We start from the raw sequence: 19,625 nt of genomic DNA, 5'->3' as shown, positions 1-19,625 counted from the left end.
AGTGTGCGTAAATGAATGGGTGTGTGTCAGTGGAGGGGTACAGGTGGAGATGAACGTGGAAGGGGGGAAGTGAGAGCAGTCCATGCTGTCTCTCTTGCACTCTCCATGCCCTCCTGTTTTTTCCCTTCTCACTTTCATACCTCCCTTCCTGTTCCTCACTCTCATGCCCTTTCCCTGCCCCTAGTCTCCTAACCCTCTAATCTCCTAATATTCCCATTCAGTGTTTCTCAATGTTTTCCTTTGTCCATAGCTCCTATCTCAGTCCTTGTCTCAATGTTTTCTTTCAGTCTTTCTTTTTGTTATTTTTCAGGTGGTATCCCCCTATGGTGTTTCAACTGCAATGACAAGACACTTAAAAACCAATCTGTTTATAAAGGATGCAAATGATTTTGTAAGAGAATCTCTGAATTATGTCACTTTTGGGAATGAGACATTTGGCTGCTTAGCACATGAAATCATGGTAAATGCATTTTACACTGGATAATAGTAATTATTGTAACAGTAGTAATAATGTGGAACTAAAGTATTTTGTTTAAAACTATATGACTGATCATGCTGAGGTTAATATACAAAAGCCATTTAGCTAGGTAACTCACAAGTAATCCATCTAAATGGCAAGATTTGTCATATTCAGCCACTTAACTGGCTAAATTGTAGCCGGATAAGTCATTATCCAGCTATAATGTAGCCAGATAAAAAAGAGGCATTCCGGGGCATGACTAAGTTAACTTGTAACCAGCTGAGGCCTGGATTCTCTAAGGTCGCAGACCTTAGAAAATCCGGCGGTAACGGGGGCGAAGCGGAGCCCGGGCCTGTGAAAGCCAGCAACCATTGTGGTGCGCTGGCTGCCGGCTTTCGCACCGAATAACTACACCATAAAAGGTGTAGTTATTCGGTGTGAAACTGGCAGCGAGAAAGGCCCTTACCTTTCGCCGCCAGCGATGTGTCCGCAGCGTCGTCCCTGGTGCTGCCCAGACTCCTCCTCTTCCGGGGCCGACTCCGCCCCAACTCCACCCCCATTTAGTGATCGCACGCGAAAAGTCCCTTTTCGCGTGCAATCGCTTTTGAAAATGACCCCCTAAGTTAGCCAGATAACTTTAGACCGCCATTAAAGCAGGTCTAAAATTAGCTGCCGTGTGTGGCAGCATCACTTGCTACTTATCCAGATATCTTCAAAAATTATCTGGGTAATTATCGCTTTGAAATAAAAAAAAAAAAAGAAGTGAAAGGGCCTGTGGCCACTTTCCTCTCTCTTCCCCTCCATGAAATTTCATCCCGGGCCAACCCGAGTACCTAATGGAGAAAAAGATCAACATGTCATCAGTGGAAAGAATTTCCAGGGGAAGACTTGGAGACAAGGCTTAAATAGTGGGTATCCTGGAAATCAGACTTGTTGAGTAATCGTCGTTGCGTGGACCTTGAGGACAAGCATGGGAACCACTTCAATAAATATGCGGCTAGTGGCCCTGGCTCCATTGCACAAAGGCTAAGAGACTTTAGAAATATGAACCTCATCAAAATAGAGGGTTTTGATAGTCTGGCTCATATTGAGACAGGCTACAGATGGCCACAAGTAAATCAGAGTCATTTGAAGTTTATCTCAGGTAAAATTGACCTTTTGTGATACAGTGCAACAGGGATCTTAACAACTGCTCTACAGGAAATAAAATAGAATCCTAACTTGCCTATTTTGGACCTTTTCAACCCAATTCAAGGGTTCACATTCACAGAGTTGCACTTACAGTATATGTAAATTACTGTACTAACAGCATTCTGTTTCTGCTCATACACTACTTGTGTAGACTTTGAGAGCTTTGTAGCAAGACTTAACCTGATAATATGATAAGATTACTACCCAGCACAAACCTTCATGAGAGAAATACTTTAAACAAATTTCTCTGACTTTTCAGAGCCCGCTTTTTTAATGCACGCATGGCGCCCGCAAGGGGGGCTCCATGCAATATGGAAATTAGGGGTTTGCGCTGGGAAGAAGGCGCTAGGGTCTCTTGCGCAAACTTAGCGCCTCCTGCCTAACGCGACCCACCGCGGCTGTTGGTTATGAAGACCGATGCCAGTAAACGCGGCCTCGGTTTTCATAACCGGCCGTCTGCCAGTATTGAAAATGGCCGCCGAGTTTTCATAACCTGCCTCTCTGCCAGTAATAAAAACAGCTGCCAAGTTTATCGGCGGCCATTTTCAATACTGGCAGACAGCCAGTTATGAAAACCGAGGCCGAGTTTACCGGCGTCGGTTTTCATAACTTGGCGGTCTGCCGAGTTATTTTATTTTATTTTTTTTTACTTTAAAAAAGAAGTATAGTAAAGCAGTTTTTTCTGCTTTTCTGTACTTCTTTTCAGTGCGCTCAGCTATTAACGCCTGCTCCAGGCAGACGCTAATATCTGAGCGATAAATGTGCGTCTGAGACGCAAATGTATCTTTTTGCATTCGGAGTGAATGAGTAATAGCCTCATTCACATGCATTTGCATGTGATGAGCGCTATCTCATTCACTCCGCGTCGGACGCGCATCAAATAGGCGCTAATCCCCTATTGCATTAGGGGGTGGATTAGCTCCTATTTATCCTGCATCTGACTGCTGCTTCAGCCCCTATGTAGATAAACTACACCAATGCAGCCAATCCTGTTAATCAATGGTGTGGCACTGGGGAGATTTCCTTTCCTGGTGTGCTGTCTAGGGTTTTGTGTCTGTGTTTTTGTTTTTTTTTGGGGGGGGGGGGGGGTTCTGTGAAGAGTAGAAAATGGGGAAGAACAAAGTTCATCATTACAGTAACTGATGCAGCACTATAACTGGTATGCACTGGAGTGACAACACTTTAATAATGGCTGTAAGCATCACCGAGAACAGTTGCCAGAGATATCTGATTTTTAATACATTTAGGTATATGTGTACCTTTGTGCAGATGTGCAGTAAGGAGATTGATTGAAAGAGAAAATTACCATCAATATAATGCTTGTTTAAATTTCATTCTTTAGGGCTTTGTCATAAAACTTATTCCTTTATGGGTGTTACATAGTGAAAGAGTTCAAGAGAAATTTCTGGAAGTATTTTCACATTTGACAGAAGAAAACCAAAAAATGCCTAAACAGATGTCAGTCCATAAGAATCAGGTAATAATATAGCTCAACCAATAACTTCTGGAACTAGGGCTGCCAGCTACATAAATTTTACAAAAATACGTTTGTGGACCAATTTAACAAATCTGCAAAGATTTTTCTGGGCACACCAAATTAGTCTGCCAAATTTATTTTGTAAATTTCCAGTACAAATTTCTGAGAGTCAAAATCCATATTAAGGGGTAGATTTTCCACTCTGTGCGTGCATTTCCACCATGCGCGCACCAGCGCACGCATGGTAGAAAATCCGTGGGCTGCGCACATGCGCGCCAGATTTTATAATCCATGCACATATGAGCGGGCGACGCACGCAAGGGGGGGGGGGACTTTTGCAATTTCCGCATGGCGAAGAATTCCGACCTTCCCCAGTTCCCTCCCAGTCCGCTCCAATTAAGGAGCAGACTGGGAGGGAATATTCCTACCCCCCCTACCTAACCTCCCTTCCCCTCTCCTCCCCACCCCCTAAACCCTACCTTTTTTTTTTTTTTCCTTTGTTTCACAACTTACTTCAGCTCCTGAGCTGAAGTAAGTTATGGAAGTAAGGATTCATCGAATCCTTATGAAGTAAGGATTCGATGAAGTCCGGGTCCTTGGGACAGCGATCAATGGTGCTGTCACGGTCCCCCCTGGCCCGCCCCTTTGAAGAGGCCTGGCACTTATTCGCGTACCACGTTTACGTGCGTGGTCAAGCCTCTTTGAAAATTCACCCGGCCCACTCAAGGCCCGGCCACACACGTAAATGCCTGGATTTATGCGCGTGGGCCATTTAAAATCTATTTATTTATTTATAACTTTTCTATACCGAAGTTCAAGTAACAGAGTTAATTATCACTCCGGTTTACATTGCAACCATAAACAGACAATGACAAAATTGTTGTCATTCTTAATTGCTGTCACTCTTAAATATCTGCAAATATGCTTGGAAATTCTTCAGATTCCCTGGGGAAGCTTTGAATGCATTTTCCCAGTGAAGCACTGATAAATATAAAATTTCCATCACATCTGAGATTGGGCTGAAATTTGCCTGGTTCAGGTTCATTATTGAATTGTTTGCTTGTCACTAGTCAGTTGGTTCCTTACTTCCAGATGTGCTAATCAGGTCCTGGGTTCACCCTGCTTCATGCATGGACTTTCATTAAGGAAATGAGAAGCTGGGAACTGCAAGCCCATTTATAGAATGAGATAAAACCAGGACTCAATAAGACTATCAAGAAAAATTGGAGCCAGATAGCAACTTTGATTTTAACTGTCCACAAATACCAATAACAGTGAAACATCATGCAGCTGTTACTATGGATCTTTCTTATCTCAGATGGGGACTTATTTGTTTTTCCTGCTTTATTTGTTTAATTTGTATAATTAGTACAATATAAGAATAAAAAGATTGTTTTACCATTGATCCGCACTATTTCTGATGTAATGGCAGAAAAAGTATTTCTTGTTTTTCATGATGTTATATTACTAAATGACTTCCTACACTGAATATGTATTATACAATAAAGCAGTGGTATTCACTGACCATCCTCAAAGTCTGAAAATGGGATGGCTTTTCTGGATATCCCTAATGAACATGCATGAGATATATTTACATTCACATACCTCAGTTGTATTCAAATCTATCTCATGCACATTCATTAGAAATATCATGAATACCCGACCCATCTGCAGCCCTTGAGGACCTCCAGTGAATATCACTGCAGTAAAGGGTCAGTTATCTGAACAGTCAGTTATATAAACTTATATTTATATGCAGAAAAAAAAATAGCTAGTGTTTCTCCATTAGCATTCATTGTAATTTAGTTTATTCTGGTTGCATAATTTTAGTAATATATCTTTAGCTTCCCTGAAAAAATAAATACAGGTATTATGGGAGATGGAGCATGGACATTGAAAAATGCCTTTTTCATGACTTCTGATTATCTGAAATTTTGATTATCTGAAATTAAATAATTCTCAATTAATTGGATAATTGACTTTCTACTGTTTTAGGCAGTATCTCTTTAAACAATCACTGTCTAAGGAAAAGCCTGAGAGTTCTGGATCCTTTTGCTTACTTTTCGTTTCCACTGGAATGGAGTAGTGCTGATGTGTTAGTCCATTAGATACAACTTTTATAGCTTTGAAAACAAACACTGATGCTGTGATCCAATGTACAGTTTAATTATATATTCAGGCAACATTGTCCTTAACTCATTTTGGATTGACCTGATGAACAGAGCATGAGTCTTGAAAGCTATTCACAAATGTATTTAGTCATAACACGATATTGCAGGAAGAAGATCTGTTAAATAAAGATGGGATACGTCTTATAAGGAATGGTAAGAGTAATTTTGCCCATAGACTTGTCAATGAAATAAAAAAGCCTTTAAACTAGGCCAAAACTCCACAGCAAGTAATAGACATTAGGGATGTCCTTTCGTTTGAAAGGAAATAGGAAATCTCAAAAAAATTTCCAATTCCATTACATTTCATTTTGAAAATAAAACAAGTGAATGAAATTTTTTTAGTTTTATTTTTTTTAAGAAAAAAAAGCAGTAGAGCCAGACCTTGGCCTCTCCAAAATCTAAACCACCAAAATTAAATGTAAAAGTCCACCCGGGGCTTTCCAACCTCATATCCCCCCACCTCTCATCTTACCACATCCCCACTCCTGCCCTGTGATTCTCCATGGGGCAGGAGTAATCCCCAGTTGCTCCTGCCCTGCTGTTGCTGTATTTCAAAATGGGTCTGGCAGACATATTTGTGGCACAAGTTTGTTTTAGTGTGTGCTGTTATAAAATAGCACTGTGGTAACTTGGGCGATAGCAGCTAGGAAACAGCCAGAGAAAGGAGGCAGATTCTGGCAGTTCCTTAGGTGAAGTTTATTTACAGTGAAAAAAAACAAAATCAAAACAATCAGTGCAGTTCACCTTAATTTCAGGTAACACATCCTTAAATGTATCAGGTCTTGGCATATGGTAGGTCTCTGCCTGCTCCCCAGAGCCTATTTACCCCTTCCAGACCCTGAGTTCTTAAACTCTGGTGAGGGACTCCTCCCTTCACCCAGGATTCCCAGTGGGTCTGGATTTTAAGGAGGACTGGGCGAGAAAGCTGTGCCTAGTCCTTTAAGGTAGTCTGAGGGAATTTTCTATATACTCCCTCACATACCCTCCCCCTCAGCTTAGCCTTGTCAGAATGAGTGCCTGCCTATACATGGGGCACTTCTTTGGACAGGAAATCCGCATTGGCATTTTCCTTTCCTGCCCTAAGTCGTATTCAGTAGTTGAAAGGCTGTAGGACCAATAACCATCTCATCATCTTCGCACTGGTCTCCTTATTTCTATTTATCCATAGCAGCGGTTGGTGGCCCATTATGAGCATGAACTGCCATCACAGCAGGTAGTAGCACAAGGCCTCTAAGGCCCACTTGACTGCCAAGGCTTCTCTCAACTGTTGAGTAACGCCTTTCCTATGGCATCAACTACTAGATAATGTATGCCATAGGATGTTCTTGACCATCCTTCTCTTGGACAAAGATGACTCCAAGCCTACGTTTGAGGCATCAGTCTATACCACGAAGGATTCGATGAAGTTCGGGTTTATCAGGACTGATTCAGAGCATATCACCTCTTTCACAGCTCTGAAAGCCTTCTCTGCTTCAGCTGACCACTGGTCCTTATCTGGTGCTTTGTTCAACATTCTCCAAGTAATTGGGGATAAACCTTCTTTAGTATCCCATAAGGCCTAGGAATGCCTCTTTCACTTTTGTTTGTGGAAGGGTGATCACCTCAGTCTTCCTGGTCTGAGAATGGACCTTGCTCTTCCCCACGATGTAGCCAAGATACTGGAGTTCTTGCCCTTCCAGCAAGCACTTCTTTGGGTTAGCCATTAGTCTTACTTTTCTCAGATTGATTAGCACAGCTTCAAATTGGCTTGGATATGTCTTTCAATCTGGGCTGTACATCACAAAGATATCTAAGTAGGCGGCTACATACCCATGATGTGAACAGAACAGGTGGTTGACTAAGCATTGAAAAGTTGCGGGGGCACTGTGGCGTCCAAAAGAGAGAATGATGATCTCGAAAAGTCCACTTGACATCAAAAATACTGTCTTCTTCTTCGCTGTTGGCATGAGAGGCACCTGCCTATACCCTTTTGTAAGGTCCAGGGTAGAGATGCTTAATCAGTTCATCCACTCATGGCATCAGGTACGCGTCAAGTTTTGAGATCTCACTGACCTTTTTAAAGTCAATGTAGAAGTTTATGCTCCCTTCTGGCTTCGGTAAAACATTATGAGTGAAGACCAATCACTGATAGACTCCTCTATAACCCAGAGCTGGAGTATATCCTTTACTTCAGTCTCAATGATGCAGCACCTAGCCTTAGGAATCTGATAGGGCCATTGCTGTACCACAATTCCAGGAGGCATAATGATGTCATGCTCCACCAACTGGGTATGACCAAGCAGGTTTGAGAAAATCTCCTTGTTTTGCTCTACCAGCTGCTTTAAGTCAACTGTCTATAGAGTGCACAGCTGCTTTCCAAAAGGAATTTGGGCTTGGGCCACTTCAGGTCTGACCTCTGGGCCAAACTCTCCTTTTTGTAACACTCCACACTTCTGTACAACCCACTTCTTAAGGAGGTTTACATGGTAGATTTGAGTTTTCTTTTGTTTATCTGGATGGGCTATTTTGTAATCTATGGGCCTTGTTTTCTCCAAAACTTCATAGGGTCCTTAACAATGGGCTAATAAACTTGCTTTCCAAAGATGGGAGGAGGACAAGGACACAGTGCCCCGGCTGGAATGCTCTTTGGACCGTGAGGTGATTGTAAGCTCGGGCTTGAATACCCTGAGCCTTTTCTAGGCATAGGTGAACCACCTCCCCATTCTTTTTTAGGCGATCTTGCACTCAGAGAATGTAGTCAATGAGGTTTTGCCTGGGGTTTCCTTCGTCTTCTCAAGTCTCATGAGCTATGTCTAAGATTCCTCTTGGTCTCCTCCCATTCAGTAACCTAAAAGGGGAAAACCTCACTGAGCTATGTGGTACTTCACAGAATGAAAACAGAATATAGGGTAGCAATGCACCACAATTCTTCCCATCTTCATCCACAAATTTACTCAACATTTATTTGAGCATGTGATTGAAGCATTCGACAAGGCCATTGTTCTGCAGGTGATATACCGAGATACATAGAATTTTTACCTTGAGCATGGTTGCAAAGTTGTTTCATTATTTGGACATGAATGGGGTTCTCAGATTTGTCAGGATTTCCTTGGGTAGCCCAAGTTGTGAAATAACCTCTATTAAGGCAGTCGCCACCATCAGGGTCTTCATATTCCATAGCATACTGCCAACAGACATCTTGTGGCATAGTCCAGATTGGCAAGAATGTACTTATTTCCTCGAGTAGATGCATCCTAGGGTACTGAAGGAACTGAAAAATGAAATTTCTGATCTATTAGTTAAAATTTGTAACCTATCATTAAAATCATCCATTGTACCTAAAGACTGGAGGGTGGCCAATGTAACCCCAATATTTAAAAAAGGCTCCAGGGGCGATCCGGGTATCTATAGACCAGTGAGCCTGACTTCAGTGCCTGGAAAAATAGTGGAAACTATTCTCAAGATCAAAATCGAAGAGCATATAGAAAGACATGGTTTAATGGAACAGAGTCAACATGGATTTACCCAAGGGAAGTCTTGCCTAACAAATCTACTTCATTTTTTTTGAAGGGGTTAATAAACATGTAGATATAGTGTATTTGGATTTTCAGAAGGCATTTGACAAAGTCCCTCATGAGAGGCTTCTAAGAAAACTAAAAAGTCATGGGATAGGAGGAGATATCCTTTCGTGGATTACAAACTGGTTAAAAGACAGAAACCAGAGAGTAGACTTAAATGGTCAATTTTCTTAGTGGAAAAAAGGTAAACAGTGGAATGCCTCAGGGATCTGTACTTGGAGCGGTGCTTTTCATATATATATATATATATATATATATATATATGATCTGGAAAGGAATACGATGAGTGAGGTTATCAAATTTGTGGATAATACAAAATTATTCAGAGCAGTTAAATCACAAGCGGATTGTGATACATTACAGGAGGACCTTGCAAGACTGGAAGATTGGGCATCCAGATGGCTGATGAAATTTAATGTGGACAAGTGCAAGGTGCACTTGCTGTAGTTACACGATGTTAGGTTCCATATTAGGAGCTACCACCCAGGAAAAAGATCTAGGCATCAAAGTGGATAATACTTTAAAATTGTGAGCTCAGTGTGCTGCAGCAGTCAAAAAAGCAAACAGAATGTTAGGAATTATTAGGAAGGGAATGGTTAATAAAACAGAAAATGTCATAATGCCTCTATATCGCTCCATGGTGAGACTGCACCTGGAATACTGTGTACAATTCTGGTCGCCGCATCTCAAAAAAGATATAGTTGCAATGGAGAAGGTACAGAGAAGTTTAACCAAAATGATAAAGGGGATGGAACAGCTCCCCTATGAGGAAAGGCTGAAGAGGTTAGGGCTGTTCAGCTTGGAGAAGAGACGGCTGAGGGGGCATATGATAGAGGTCATATGTTCTTATGTCTTTAAGATCATGAGAGGTCTTGAAAAAATAGATGCAAATCGGTTATTTACACTTTCAGATAATAGGAGAACTAGGGGGCATTCCATGATAGGGATGTGAATCGTTTTTTGACGATTTAAAATATCGTCCGATATATTTTAAATCGTCAAAAATCGTTAGGGCCACGATACAATACCAATTCCCCCGATTTATCGTCAAAAAATCGTAAATCGGGGGAAGGGGGAGGGCAGGAAAACCGGCACACTAAAACCCCCTAAAACCCACCCCCGACCCTTTAAATTAAATCCCCCCACCCTCCCAAACCCCCCCCCCAAATGCCTTAAATTACCTGGGGGTCCAGCGGCGGTCCGGAACGGCCTCCTGCAATTGAATTGTGTTGTCTTCAGCCGGCGCCATTTTTCAAAATGACGGCGCAAATGGCGGCGGCCATAGACCAACACGATTCGACTGCAGGAGGTCGTTCCGGACCCCCGCTGGACTTTTGGCAAGTCTTGTGGGGGTCAGGAGGCCCCCCCAAGCTGGCCAAAGTCCCTGGGGGTCCAGCGGGGGTCCGGAAAACGATCTCCTGCCGCGAATCGTTTTCCGTACGGAAAATGGCGCCGGCAGGGGATCGACTGCAGGAGGTCGTTCAGCCAGGGTTCCGGACCCCCGCTGAACGACCTCCTGCAGTCGATCTCCTGCCGGCGCCATTTTCCGTATGGAAAACGATTCGCGGCAGGAGATCGTTTTCCGGACCCCCCGCTGGACCCCCAGGGACTTTTGGCCATCTTGGGGGGGCCTCCTGACCCCCACAAGACTTACCAAAATTCCAGCGGGGGTCCGGAACGACCTCCTGCAGTCGAATCGTGTTGGTCTATGGCCGCCACCATTTTGGCGCCGCCATTTTGAAAAATGGCGCCGGCTGAAGACAACACGATTCAATTGCAGGAGGCCGTTCCGGACCGCCGCCGGACCCCCAGGTAATTTAAGGCATTTGGGGGGGTTCGGGAGGGTGGGGGATTTAATTTAAAGGGTCGGGGGTGGGTTTTAGGGGGTTTTAGTGTGCCGGCTCACGATTTCACGATACTTTAAACACTCAAACGGCAACAATACGATTCCCTCCCCCTCCCAGCCGAAATCGATCGTTAAGACGATCGAGGACACGATTCACATCTCTATTCCATGAAGTTAGCAAGTAGCACATTTAAGACTAATTGGAGAAAATTCTTTTTCACTCAACGCACAATAAAGCTCTGGAATTTGTTGCCAGAGGATGTGGTTAGTGCAGTTAGTATAGCTGGGTTCAAAAAAGGTTTGGATAAGTTCTTGGAGGAGAAGTCCATTAATGGCTATTAATCAAATTTACTTAGGGAATAGCCACTGCTATTAATTGCATCAGTGGCTTGGGATCTTCTTAGTGTTTGGGTAATTGCCAGGTTCTTGTGGCCTCGTTTGGCCTCTGTTGGAAACAGGATGTTGGGCTTGATGGACCCTTGGTCTGACCCAGCATGGCAATTTCTTATGTTCTTATGTTCTCTAGTGGCCCCACAAGATATATGCCCACCTTTTCAAAAGGGGTCTCGATTATGGGCATTGGTATGAAAGATGCTGCCCATACACTGGCAGGCTTTGTGAGTTGGCAAGAGGGTAGGACCAGCAATAAAACTGGATTTATGTAGGCCTTGCCAATAGACCTATGCCGATATTTTCTCTCAGGTCTTTTCCTCCCCCAGGTGACCCCCTTAGGAAATGGCTGTGTGCTAGTGCAAGACCTTCTGAAGATACGGTTTGGGAACTAGAAGTTATTCTATCAATTCCCCCTCCACACTTCCCTTTGTAACTCGGTAAAATAGATGCCCTTTCATCACAAAATAAGGAGGAATAGGGTCTGAAATCTGTGCTTCAGGGTCTAGCTTTTCGTCCACCCTATGTATATGCTCCTGGGCTCACTTAAAGGAGTCATCCTCCCTCTGGACCTACCTGAAGCTCCCCGGGTCACCCCATTTTTCCACTCAAGGGGGGGGGTGCAGGTAAGACATTCTGGATGGGTTACTGCTCTTCCCCTGACTCTGATGCTTCCTCACTGGCTGCCTCTAAATTAGCAGCATAACTGTATTTGTCCTGTTGGCGTTGTCTCCAGGACCTAGGAGTCTTAAAGTCTTTATGATATAGATCTGGATCCTCCAAAGGAAAGAGTTTTGGAAACTCCAGTTCTTCATTATTATGGGAGGACAAGCCTGTTGTGAGTTGGCTCCAGAGGCTCTTGATGTTTGGACAGCCCATCCTATCAAAACAGGGTAGGGTAGCCAAGGAAGAACTCCCACCTCAATTTTTTCATGGTTGACCATAGTCTTTAATTGTACCCAGCTTGCTGGATACTGCCATTGGTCCCCATGGATGCATGCCAGTGTCACACTTCTGTCATAGTCAATCTAGATTTGCTTCACTAACTCTCTTCCTACAAGCATTTTCACACTCTCAGAGTCCACTAATGCCTGGGTTGGAACCCCATTTCAACCGCAATCACAAAAATAGAGACTCCCTGGCTGGGGACATCCATGAAATTATAAAAGTGTGGGCTCATGGCATTGTTATTTGGCTCATCTTCCCTGCGGGCACAGTCTCTGGCAAAATGGCCCCTTTCTCCATAGCTGAAACATGTCGGTCTGGCTGAGGTTTGCAGCTGAGGCAAAAGGTTCTGCTGGATCTGTGTTACTGGTTGTCGAGACCTCAGACTTAGGACTCCCCCATCTTCTATCTGGATCAAGTGGCTTCTCTAGGAACCGTGGTGACTCAGGTATGGTCTGGGCCTAATAATAGGCCTCTGCTACTTCCAGCACCTTTTTAACTGTGGCTTGGGTATCAGCAGATCCACTGCCACATAGGCCATTCAAGTTTGTCTAGGAACTGTTCCAGCAGAACTGCCTTTGCTACCTCCACTCTGGTCTTCCCTTCTGGGTGCAACCACTTCTAAGCGACATCTTTAAATCTGTAGAATAGTTTCCTTGCAGAACTCCCCACCTAAATTGCTGTTGCTAGGCTTCTGGGGCGGGTCACACTCTCTCTAGAATGGTGGCCTTGACTTCCTGGTATGTGGTCTCTCCTTCTGTATTGGAGGTTTGGAAGGCATCTTGACTAATCCTGGTGAGTATATTCCCCAGATAGGTAGCCCACCTGACCTCTGGCCAGTCTGCCAGTCGTACTGTGCATTCAAAGTTTTTCAGAAAACCATCAGGGTCTACTTCTGGAACCATCTTAAGTAGTGTCAGTGACACGTGTGGTGGACTAGTTATGGCAGTTTGCCAACTTGTGCTATCTGGGTTAGCATCATGCTAATGTACCACCCACTCTTGCAATGCCCGTTGCAGATCAATTTGCATTTGCAGGGTGTTCGGTAATTATTGCCGCCCTGTAGCAAGCACCTGGATCACTTGCTCTATCTTCCCTATTTATCAAGTTGCCTCCAAACTAGGTACCTCCCTGGGGAAAGGAGAGAGGGAAAACACACAAAAAAACCTGCTGGCCTGCTAGCCCTTACTCACTGTTTGACCCCTGACTACACAAGCGGGGATAGACCCCTTGGCCTGATGTACAAAGCTTGGCCGGGTGGAACTGGGAGGCCCCAGGAAAAAGATAAAAAACTCGGCAGGGTTTTTTTTTTTCTACTGCTGTGGCTAAGGGCTCTTGCCTGTGCTTCCTGCTTAGGCAAGAGATCCTATGCTAGCACCATATGTGGTAACTTGGACAATAGCAGCTTGGAAATAGAGAAATAAGCAGTTAGATTCTGGCAGTTCCTTAGGTGCAGTTTATTTACAGTGGAAAAACCCAGATCAAACAATCAGTACAGCTCACCTTAACTTCAGGTAATATACAGTCCTTAACATAACAGGTCTTGGCATACTGTGGGTCTCTGCCTGCTTCCTGGGGCCTGATTAACCCTCCTAGGCCCTGAGGGGCTCTTCCCTTCATCCAAGATTCCCTGTGGGTCAGGATTTTAAGGAGGACCAGGCGAGACAACTGTGCCTGGTCCTTTAAGGTAATCTGATGGAGTTTGCTATATACTCCCTCACAAGCAGGCACTACAAACAAAAAAAATGAAACAAAAAGCAAGTTTGCTTACCGTAAACGGTGTTTCCGTAGATAGCAGGATGAATTAGCCATGCTGTCATGGGAACTGTCTTCAGGTCCCGGGAGGCGGAGCTTCCCAAGCAGAGTTTAGAGTTTTGCCCTCTGCGGCTGCACATGGGTTCCTGCGCAGGAAAGTAACAGATTCTCCTCAGTCTGTAATTTAGCTTCAGTGTAGAAGAATTGAAGGGTCGACTAACCAGGGAGGAGGACGGATCAGCATGGCTAATTCATCCTGCTATCTACGGAAACACCGTTTACGGTAAGCAAACTTGCTTTTTCCCATTGTCATGGGAGAACTAAGCTCCCGATCACGCACTGTTAATTGTACCTTGTTTGATGCGTGATTTAGGTCTAGTGGTAGTCGACCCAGTTATGATGCTAGTGATGTTAGCACTGCTCTGCCTACTTTGGTGTCTTCCATTGACTGTTGGTCGAGGAGTTAATGGGATATAAAAGTATGTAATGAGGACCATGTAGCCACTTTACAAATGTCCACAGGCTGAACGTGATGGAGATGCGCAATCGAGGCAGACACTGCCCTAACTTGGTGAGCATTTGGATGGGAAGTTAGCGGCAAGTTTTGCTTTTCGTAACAGAATTGAATACATTGTGTAATCCAGCTGGATATAGTCCTCTTTGTTACTGGTAGACCCAGAGAATTTGGATTGAAAGACACAAACAATTGTGATGAACGAGCATCCAATTGTGTTCTTTCTTTATAGTAGGCTAAAGCTCTTTTGCAGTCCAATGTGTGAAGTAAGCGTTCTCTGTCATTGCAATGCGGTTTGGGAATGTATGTAGGCAGCTCTACAGACTGGTTTAAGTGGAACTGTGACACTACCTTTGGTAGGAAGTTTGGATGAGTGAGGAGTACTGCCTTGTGGTGATAAAACTTCATACAGAGGATAATGAACCAAGGTCTGGAGCTCGCTGATTCTGCAAGCTGTCACTGCTACCAGGAAAACTACCTTCCATGTGAGGTATTTTATGTGAGAGGAGTCCATTGGTTCAAAGGAAGAATGCATGAGTTGTTCCAAGACCGTGTTTAGGTTCCATGGAAATGGTGGCTTAGCGACTGGAGGCCTAATATGTGAAAGTCCTTTAAGGAATCGAGACAGTAAAGGGTGTGCCAAAATCGATTGACCACTATGCGGTCTGTGATATGCTGCTATGGCGCTAAGATGCACTCTGATCGATGACATTGCTAACCCAGATGTATAGAGCATATGGAGATAATCTAAGTGCAATTCCGGTGAACAGTCTATAGGTGGAATCCCTTTGGATGTGCACCAGGAGGTGTAATGCTTCCACTTAAAACTGTAATTTTTCCTGGTTGATGGTTTCCTGGATTCCAAGATCACATCCTGGGCTTCAACCGAGATTCCTTGTTCTGACAGAAGGAACCACTCAATCTCCAAGCTGTTAAATGAAGGGACGAATGAACAGGGTGGAGAAGCGTTCCCCCCTGTTGTATGAGAAGATCTGGATGATTCGGCAAGCATATCGGGTCTTTAATGGAAATTTGCAACAATTGCTTGTAGTTGAATCGAATGTTGATGTGTGTGCTGAAATATCTGCAGGGTTTCTTTGCAGAGGGACCATGAACCAAACCCTTCTTGTTGTTTATGTAATACATGGCCACTTGATTGTCCGTGTAGATCATTACTCTTCGGCTCTGTAGGTGATTTTGAAATGCTTTCAATGCAAGTCGGATCGCTAGGAGTTCTAGTAAGTTTATTTGTAAGTTCTGTTCTTGTGGAGATCACAGTCCCTGTGTTTCCAAGAGATCCAGATGTGCACCCCACCCTTTGCGAGAGGCATTTGTGATGAGTACTGCATTGTGTAGGGGAAGATTGAACAACGCCCCTTTGCATAGAGTGGATTCATTGAGCCACCAATTTACATCCTTTGTCATCTCGGAGGTGAGCAAGAGACGTGTTGTTAATGGTTGCAAATGTTGCTTCCACTGCTGTTTTAATCCCCACTGTAGACGGCGCATGTGTAATCTGGTGTTGGGAACTGTGAAGATGGTTGCCCTAAAATTGTAAGAATTTACCATGCCGAAAGTCTGTGCATAGTCTTAAGGGTGTGGAGAAGCTTTTGCATCTCCCGTTTCCTCTCCTGCAGCGAATGGTGTCCAATTGAGCTCCTATGAATTGTAGAATTTGTGTCGGATTTAACATTGATTTCTGAAAGTTTATTACTAGTCCCAACTTGTCCAAGCATTCGATCACCTGATGAAGGTGATCTAGCAGTATAGCAGGGGTCGAGGCTACTATAAGCCAGTCATCCAGGTACGGAAAAATGCACATGCCCCTCTGTCTGAGGTATGCCACCACCACTACCATGCATTTGGTGAAAACTCTCGGGGCTGCCGATAGGCCGAAAGGAAGAACCTTGTATTGGTAACCTTGTGTCTTGTATTGGAAGCACAGGTAGCACCATGAAGATGGATGGCTAGGAATGTACGTGTAGGCATCCTTCAAATCTATTGAGTACATCCAGTTGTTCCATTGAAGGAGTGGCAGAATTGATTTGAGGGATATCATTTTGAACTTTTCCTTGCTGAGGCATTTGTTGAGCTTGCGAAGATCTAAGATTGGGCGAAGGCCACAAGATTTCATGGGAATGAGGAAAAATGGTGAGTAGGGCCGCCATCAGGGCAGTATTCTTGGGCCTGCAGTATGGGGCCCCAGGATCTACTGCCACATATGGGGGCCCGCAGCCGCCAGGCGGCAGGTGCGCTTGGGGGATGTATTAGTTCATGGCAAAGAGGCCCACTGAGGCTCTCTCCGACAGTCTGTCGCCCAGAGCATGAGCTTGCCAGACAACTCAGTTACAAAGACTTAATTAAAGATTTTGCAAATCAGAAAGTAAGAAGACTGATTGCTTCATAAACCTGAATTTGCTGTTATTTCCACTATGAGTCGAGATGGACACAATTCAGTACTCACACTGAACTGCTTTATTGGATAGAACCCACTGGATTTCTCAGATACTGTGCATTTATCTAAGTGATTTGAGTTTGTTGACTTGTTTTTATTTTTTTACACCTATGGTGGAGTTTACACATAGGTATAAACATTGTTGCATATACTTTATCCACTGAATGCTTGTGGCCCAGACATTTTGGCTGTATGGGGCCTCAAAATTCCTGATGGCGGCCCTGTGAGTAGAAACCCTTGTTGTGGGCTCCCTGTGAAATATGATGGATCTCTCCCTGTTTGAGCGAAAGGATCTCTTGTTCGAGTTGGGGATGAGACATCTTTATTATATGCTCCGGTGGGTGAGGAAGTGAGGGGGTGATTGTGAATTGTAGCTGGTAACTTCTTTGCACAATCTCCAGAACCCAGTGATCTGATGTTATCTCTTTCCATGCTTGAAAGCAAGCTGTGATTCTTCCCGGGGGTGCTTGATGTGGAGGTGGCGGCAGGACTCTTAAAAACTGTGAAGTTTTTGCTGTTGCTGTTGTTTGTTGAGATTGCGGGCGTTGAGTCCTTGGTTTCCCTCTCCTGTTCAACTCTTGTTGTTGTTGCTAAGGACGTTGGATGAGCATAAGGTTTTGAACCCTCATCAATATGGATTCCAGAGTGCTCACAGTACAGGGACTTTGTTGGTCTCCCTCACTGACTTTTAGCCTCATAAAACTGACAATAATAGAGAAATTATTGCAGTATTTGTAGATATATCAGTGGCTTTTGACATTCTTTGTCATGCCTTTTACATAGGTGAGCTGGGAATTGGAGGACAGGTACATCCTTGGTTTAGATCATTTCTGGCTGAGAGGACAATTCAGGTTAGGACTGAACAACTAAAATCAACCTGGTATACGAAGGCTGGTGTACCTCAGGGACCCTTTTTATCAGCCACTTTATTCAATGTCTAGCTTCAGCCACTCTGTCTAATTCTGGATCAGCCAAGGTCTTTTTATAAAATGTATACAGACAACATCCATATACTTTTCTCTTTTCAAGCTGAGATGAAAGTTACCTTGTCTCAAGTGAACCACTGTCTAGGATTAATTAAATCTTGGGTGTCTAACCAGCTTGTGAAAAACAGAGATAATGTGGATCAGAGTGATGCCAGGGTTTCACAATGAAAGATACATTTATAACATTTACTGACTATGTCAGAAACCATGGTTATCAAATTGATTTGGCTATGACCAGTAGGACTCCTATTAGAATGATTTTGAAAACTGGTTTTTATAAGCTAAAGATACTTCTTACCAAGAAATTATTTTAGGGCAGTAGACCAGGCTTTCATACTAACTTCACTTGATTACGGGAATACTTTATTCATTGCGTCACCTGAATATTGTCTACGCACATTGCAGCTACTTCAAAATGCAACAAACTGATTAGTAATGCAGGGCAAATTGAGAGAGCATGTTTCACCAATGTTTGCTCAGCTACATTGGTTGCCTGAGGCACAAAGAATAAAATAAAAATTTTTAACACTTGTAATTAAAGTTATCAAAGGGTAAGGTATGTCTTAGTTTGATTGTACCTTAAGTGCCCTCCCGGTCATTATGGTCTATGGATGAATTGCCGTTGGTTGTGCCTTCTATTAAACCAACCCATCAAACAGAATCTCATGCTCCGGTATTTTTCTATAACAGATCCAACATTATAGCCTTTCGTAAAAACCTTATTATTTCAGGAAGCTTTTGCTCATGTAGTATTGTGAATTTGATAAGCTTAGAATAAGTGTTTTTTCACAAGTTGAGGTTGTGCATGCTGACAAAATTTTAAAAGCTGCCCAGATACATGTGTATCTCTTGCTGAGCGCACATCTCACTTGATTTCAAAAAGGGGTGTGGTCTGGGCGGGCCATGGGCATTTCAGAGCATGGCCAAGAGATGTGCAAGCAAATACTTATGCGCCTCGGTGCACATTCAGGTCCTCTGCTGCATAACTTTACTTCTGCTATGGAGGAGGTGTAACTGTAAAAAAACACAAAAAACCCAACCATTTCAGAGGGGTTTACATGTCTGGGGTAACTGGGGGAGTGCAGGCTATTAAACCAGGGGGGTGGAGTTTAAAGGAGCTAGCTCAACACTGGGTGAACTGGTGGATGAACTGGTGAAACTGGTCAAGGGGTGAAAGTGGTTTTAAAATACTCTAACTTACGCAGTAGAAACCCAATTTACGTGCCTGGACGGGTGCACACTTAAAACTGTGCCCGCACCCAGGCTATTTTATAACATGTAGGCATATGTGCATGCAAGTTCTAAAATGGTCGTGTCTCTGGGCTTGCGCCGGCATACATGCTCCAAAGTGCACCCACGTGCTGGTTTGAAAGTTACTGTCCCCATGTTGTTTTAAACACCGCTTAGTAGAATTGATTCGCTATAATCTGGTTTTATGCATGTAAGTGGTTCTTTGAAAATAGCCCTGGGGGAGGGGTATGCAGGTAAAAGTATGTGCATAATCTTATTGCACATACTTTCATCATCCTTGCAGTACGCATTCTTGTGGGGGGCGTTGGAGGAATAGGACTTATGAACAGGCTTTTGGATTTTCAAAAGCCTGCATGGAAGTTTACATGCAAAAATTATGCACTACCAAGAGCAAGTTTAACTTGCTGAGTGCAACTTGTCTACGTACTAAAACACTTTACCCAGCATTTTCAAAATGATTTTATGTGCAAATGCAAGAAGAAAGCAAGCTAGCACCCAGTCTGTACCTCTTTACGAGCCCTCATACCACCCAGCTTGCCTCCCTCCTATCCTCCAGGAATTATTAGGAAGGGAATTGTGAATAAAACAGAAAATGTCATAATGCCTCTGTATCGCTCCATGGTGTAC

General features: G+C 43.7%; 1 protein-coding gene across 2 annotated transcripts in view; it reads left to right on the top strand.

Annotated features, from left to right (window-relative positions):
* HSD17B3 (hydroxysteroid 17-beta dehydrogenase 3) overlaps positions 1–19,625 on the top strand; it is a 350,724-nt gene that overhangs the window by 327,836 nt on the left and 3,263 nt on the right. For both annotated transcript variants that reach the window (XM_029617712.1, XM_029617702.1), the window contains 2 exons: positions 311–460; positions 2,994–3,128. In XM_029617712.1, coding sequence (XP_029473572.1) covers positions 311–460; positions 2,994–3,128 — 285 coding nt within the window. The remainder of the gene's footprint in view (positions 1–310; positions 461–2,993; positions 3,129–19,625) is intronic.

This window comes from Rhinatrema bivittatum, chromosome 1 (genome assembly GCF_901001135.1).
Source record: "Rhinatrema bivittatum chromosome 1, aRhiBiv1.1, whole genome shotgun sequence".
NCBI classification, from domain to species: Eukaryota; Metazoa; Chordata; class Amphibia; order Gymnophiona; family Rhinatrematidae; genus Rhinatrema; species Rhinatrema bivittatum.
The sequence above is the reverse complement of the archived record's forward strand: the minus strand, read 5'-3'. Positions and strand labels throughout refer to the sequence as shown.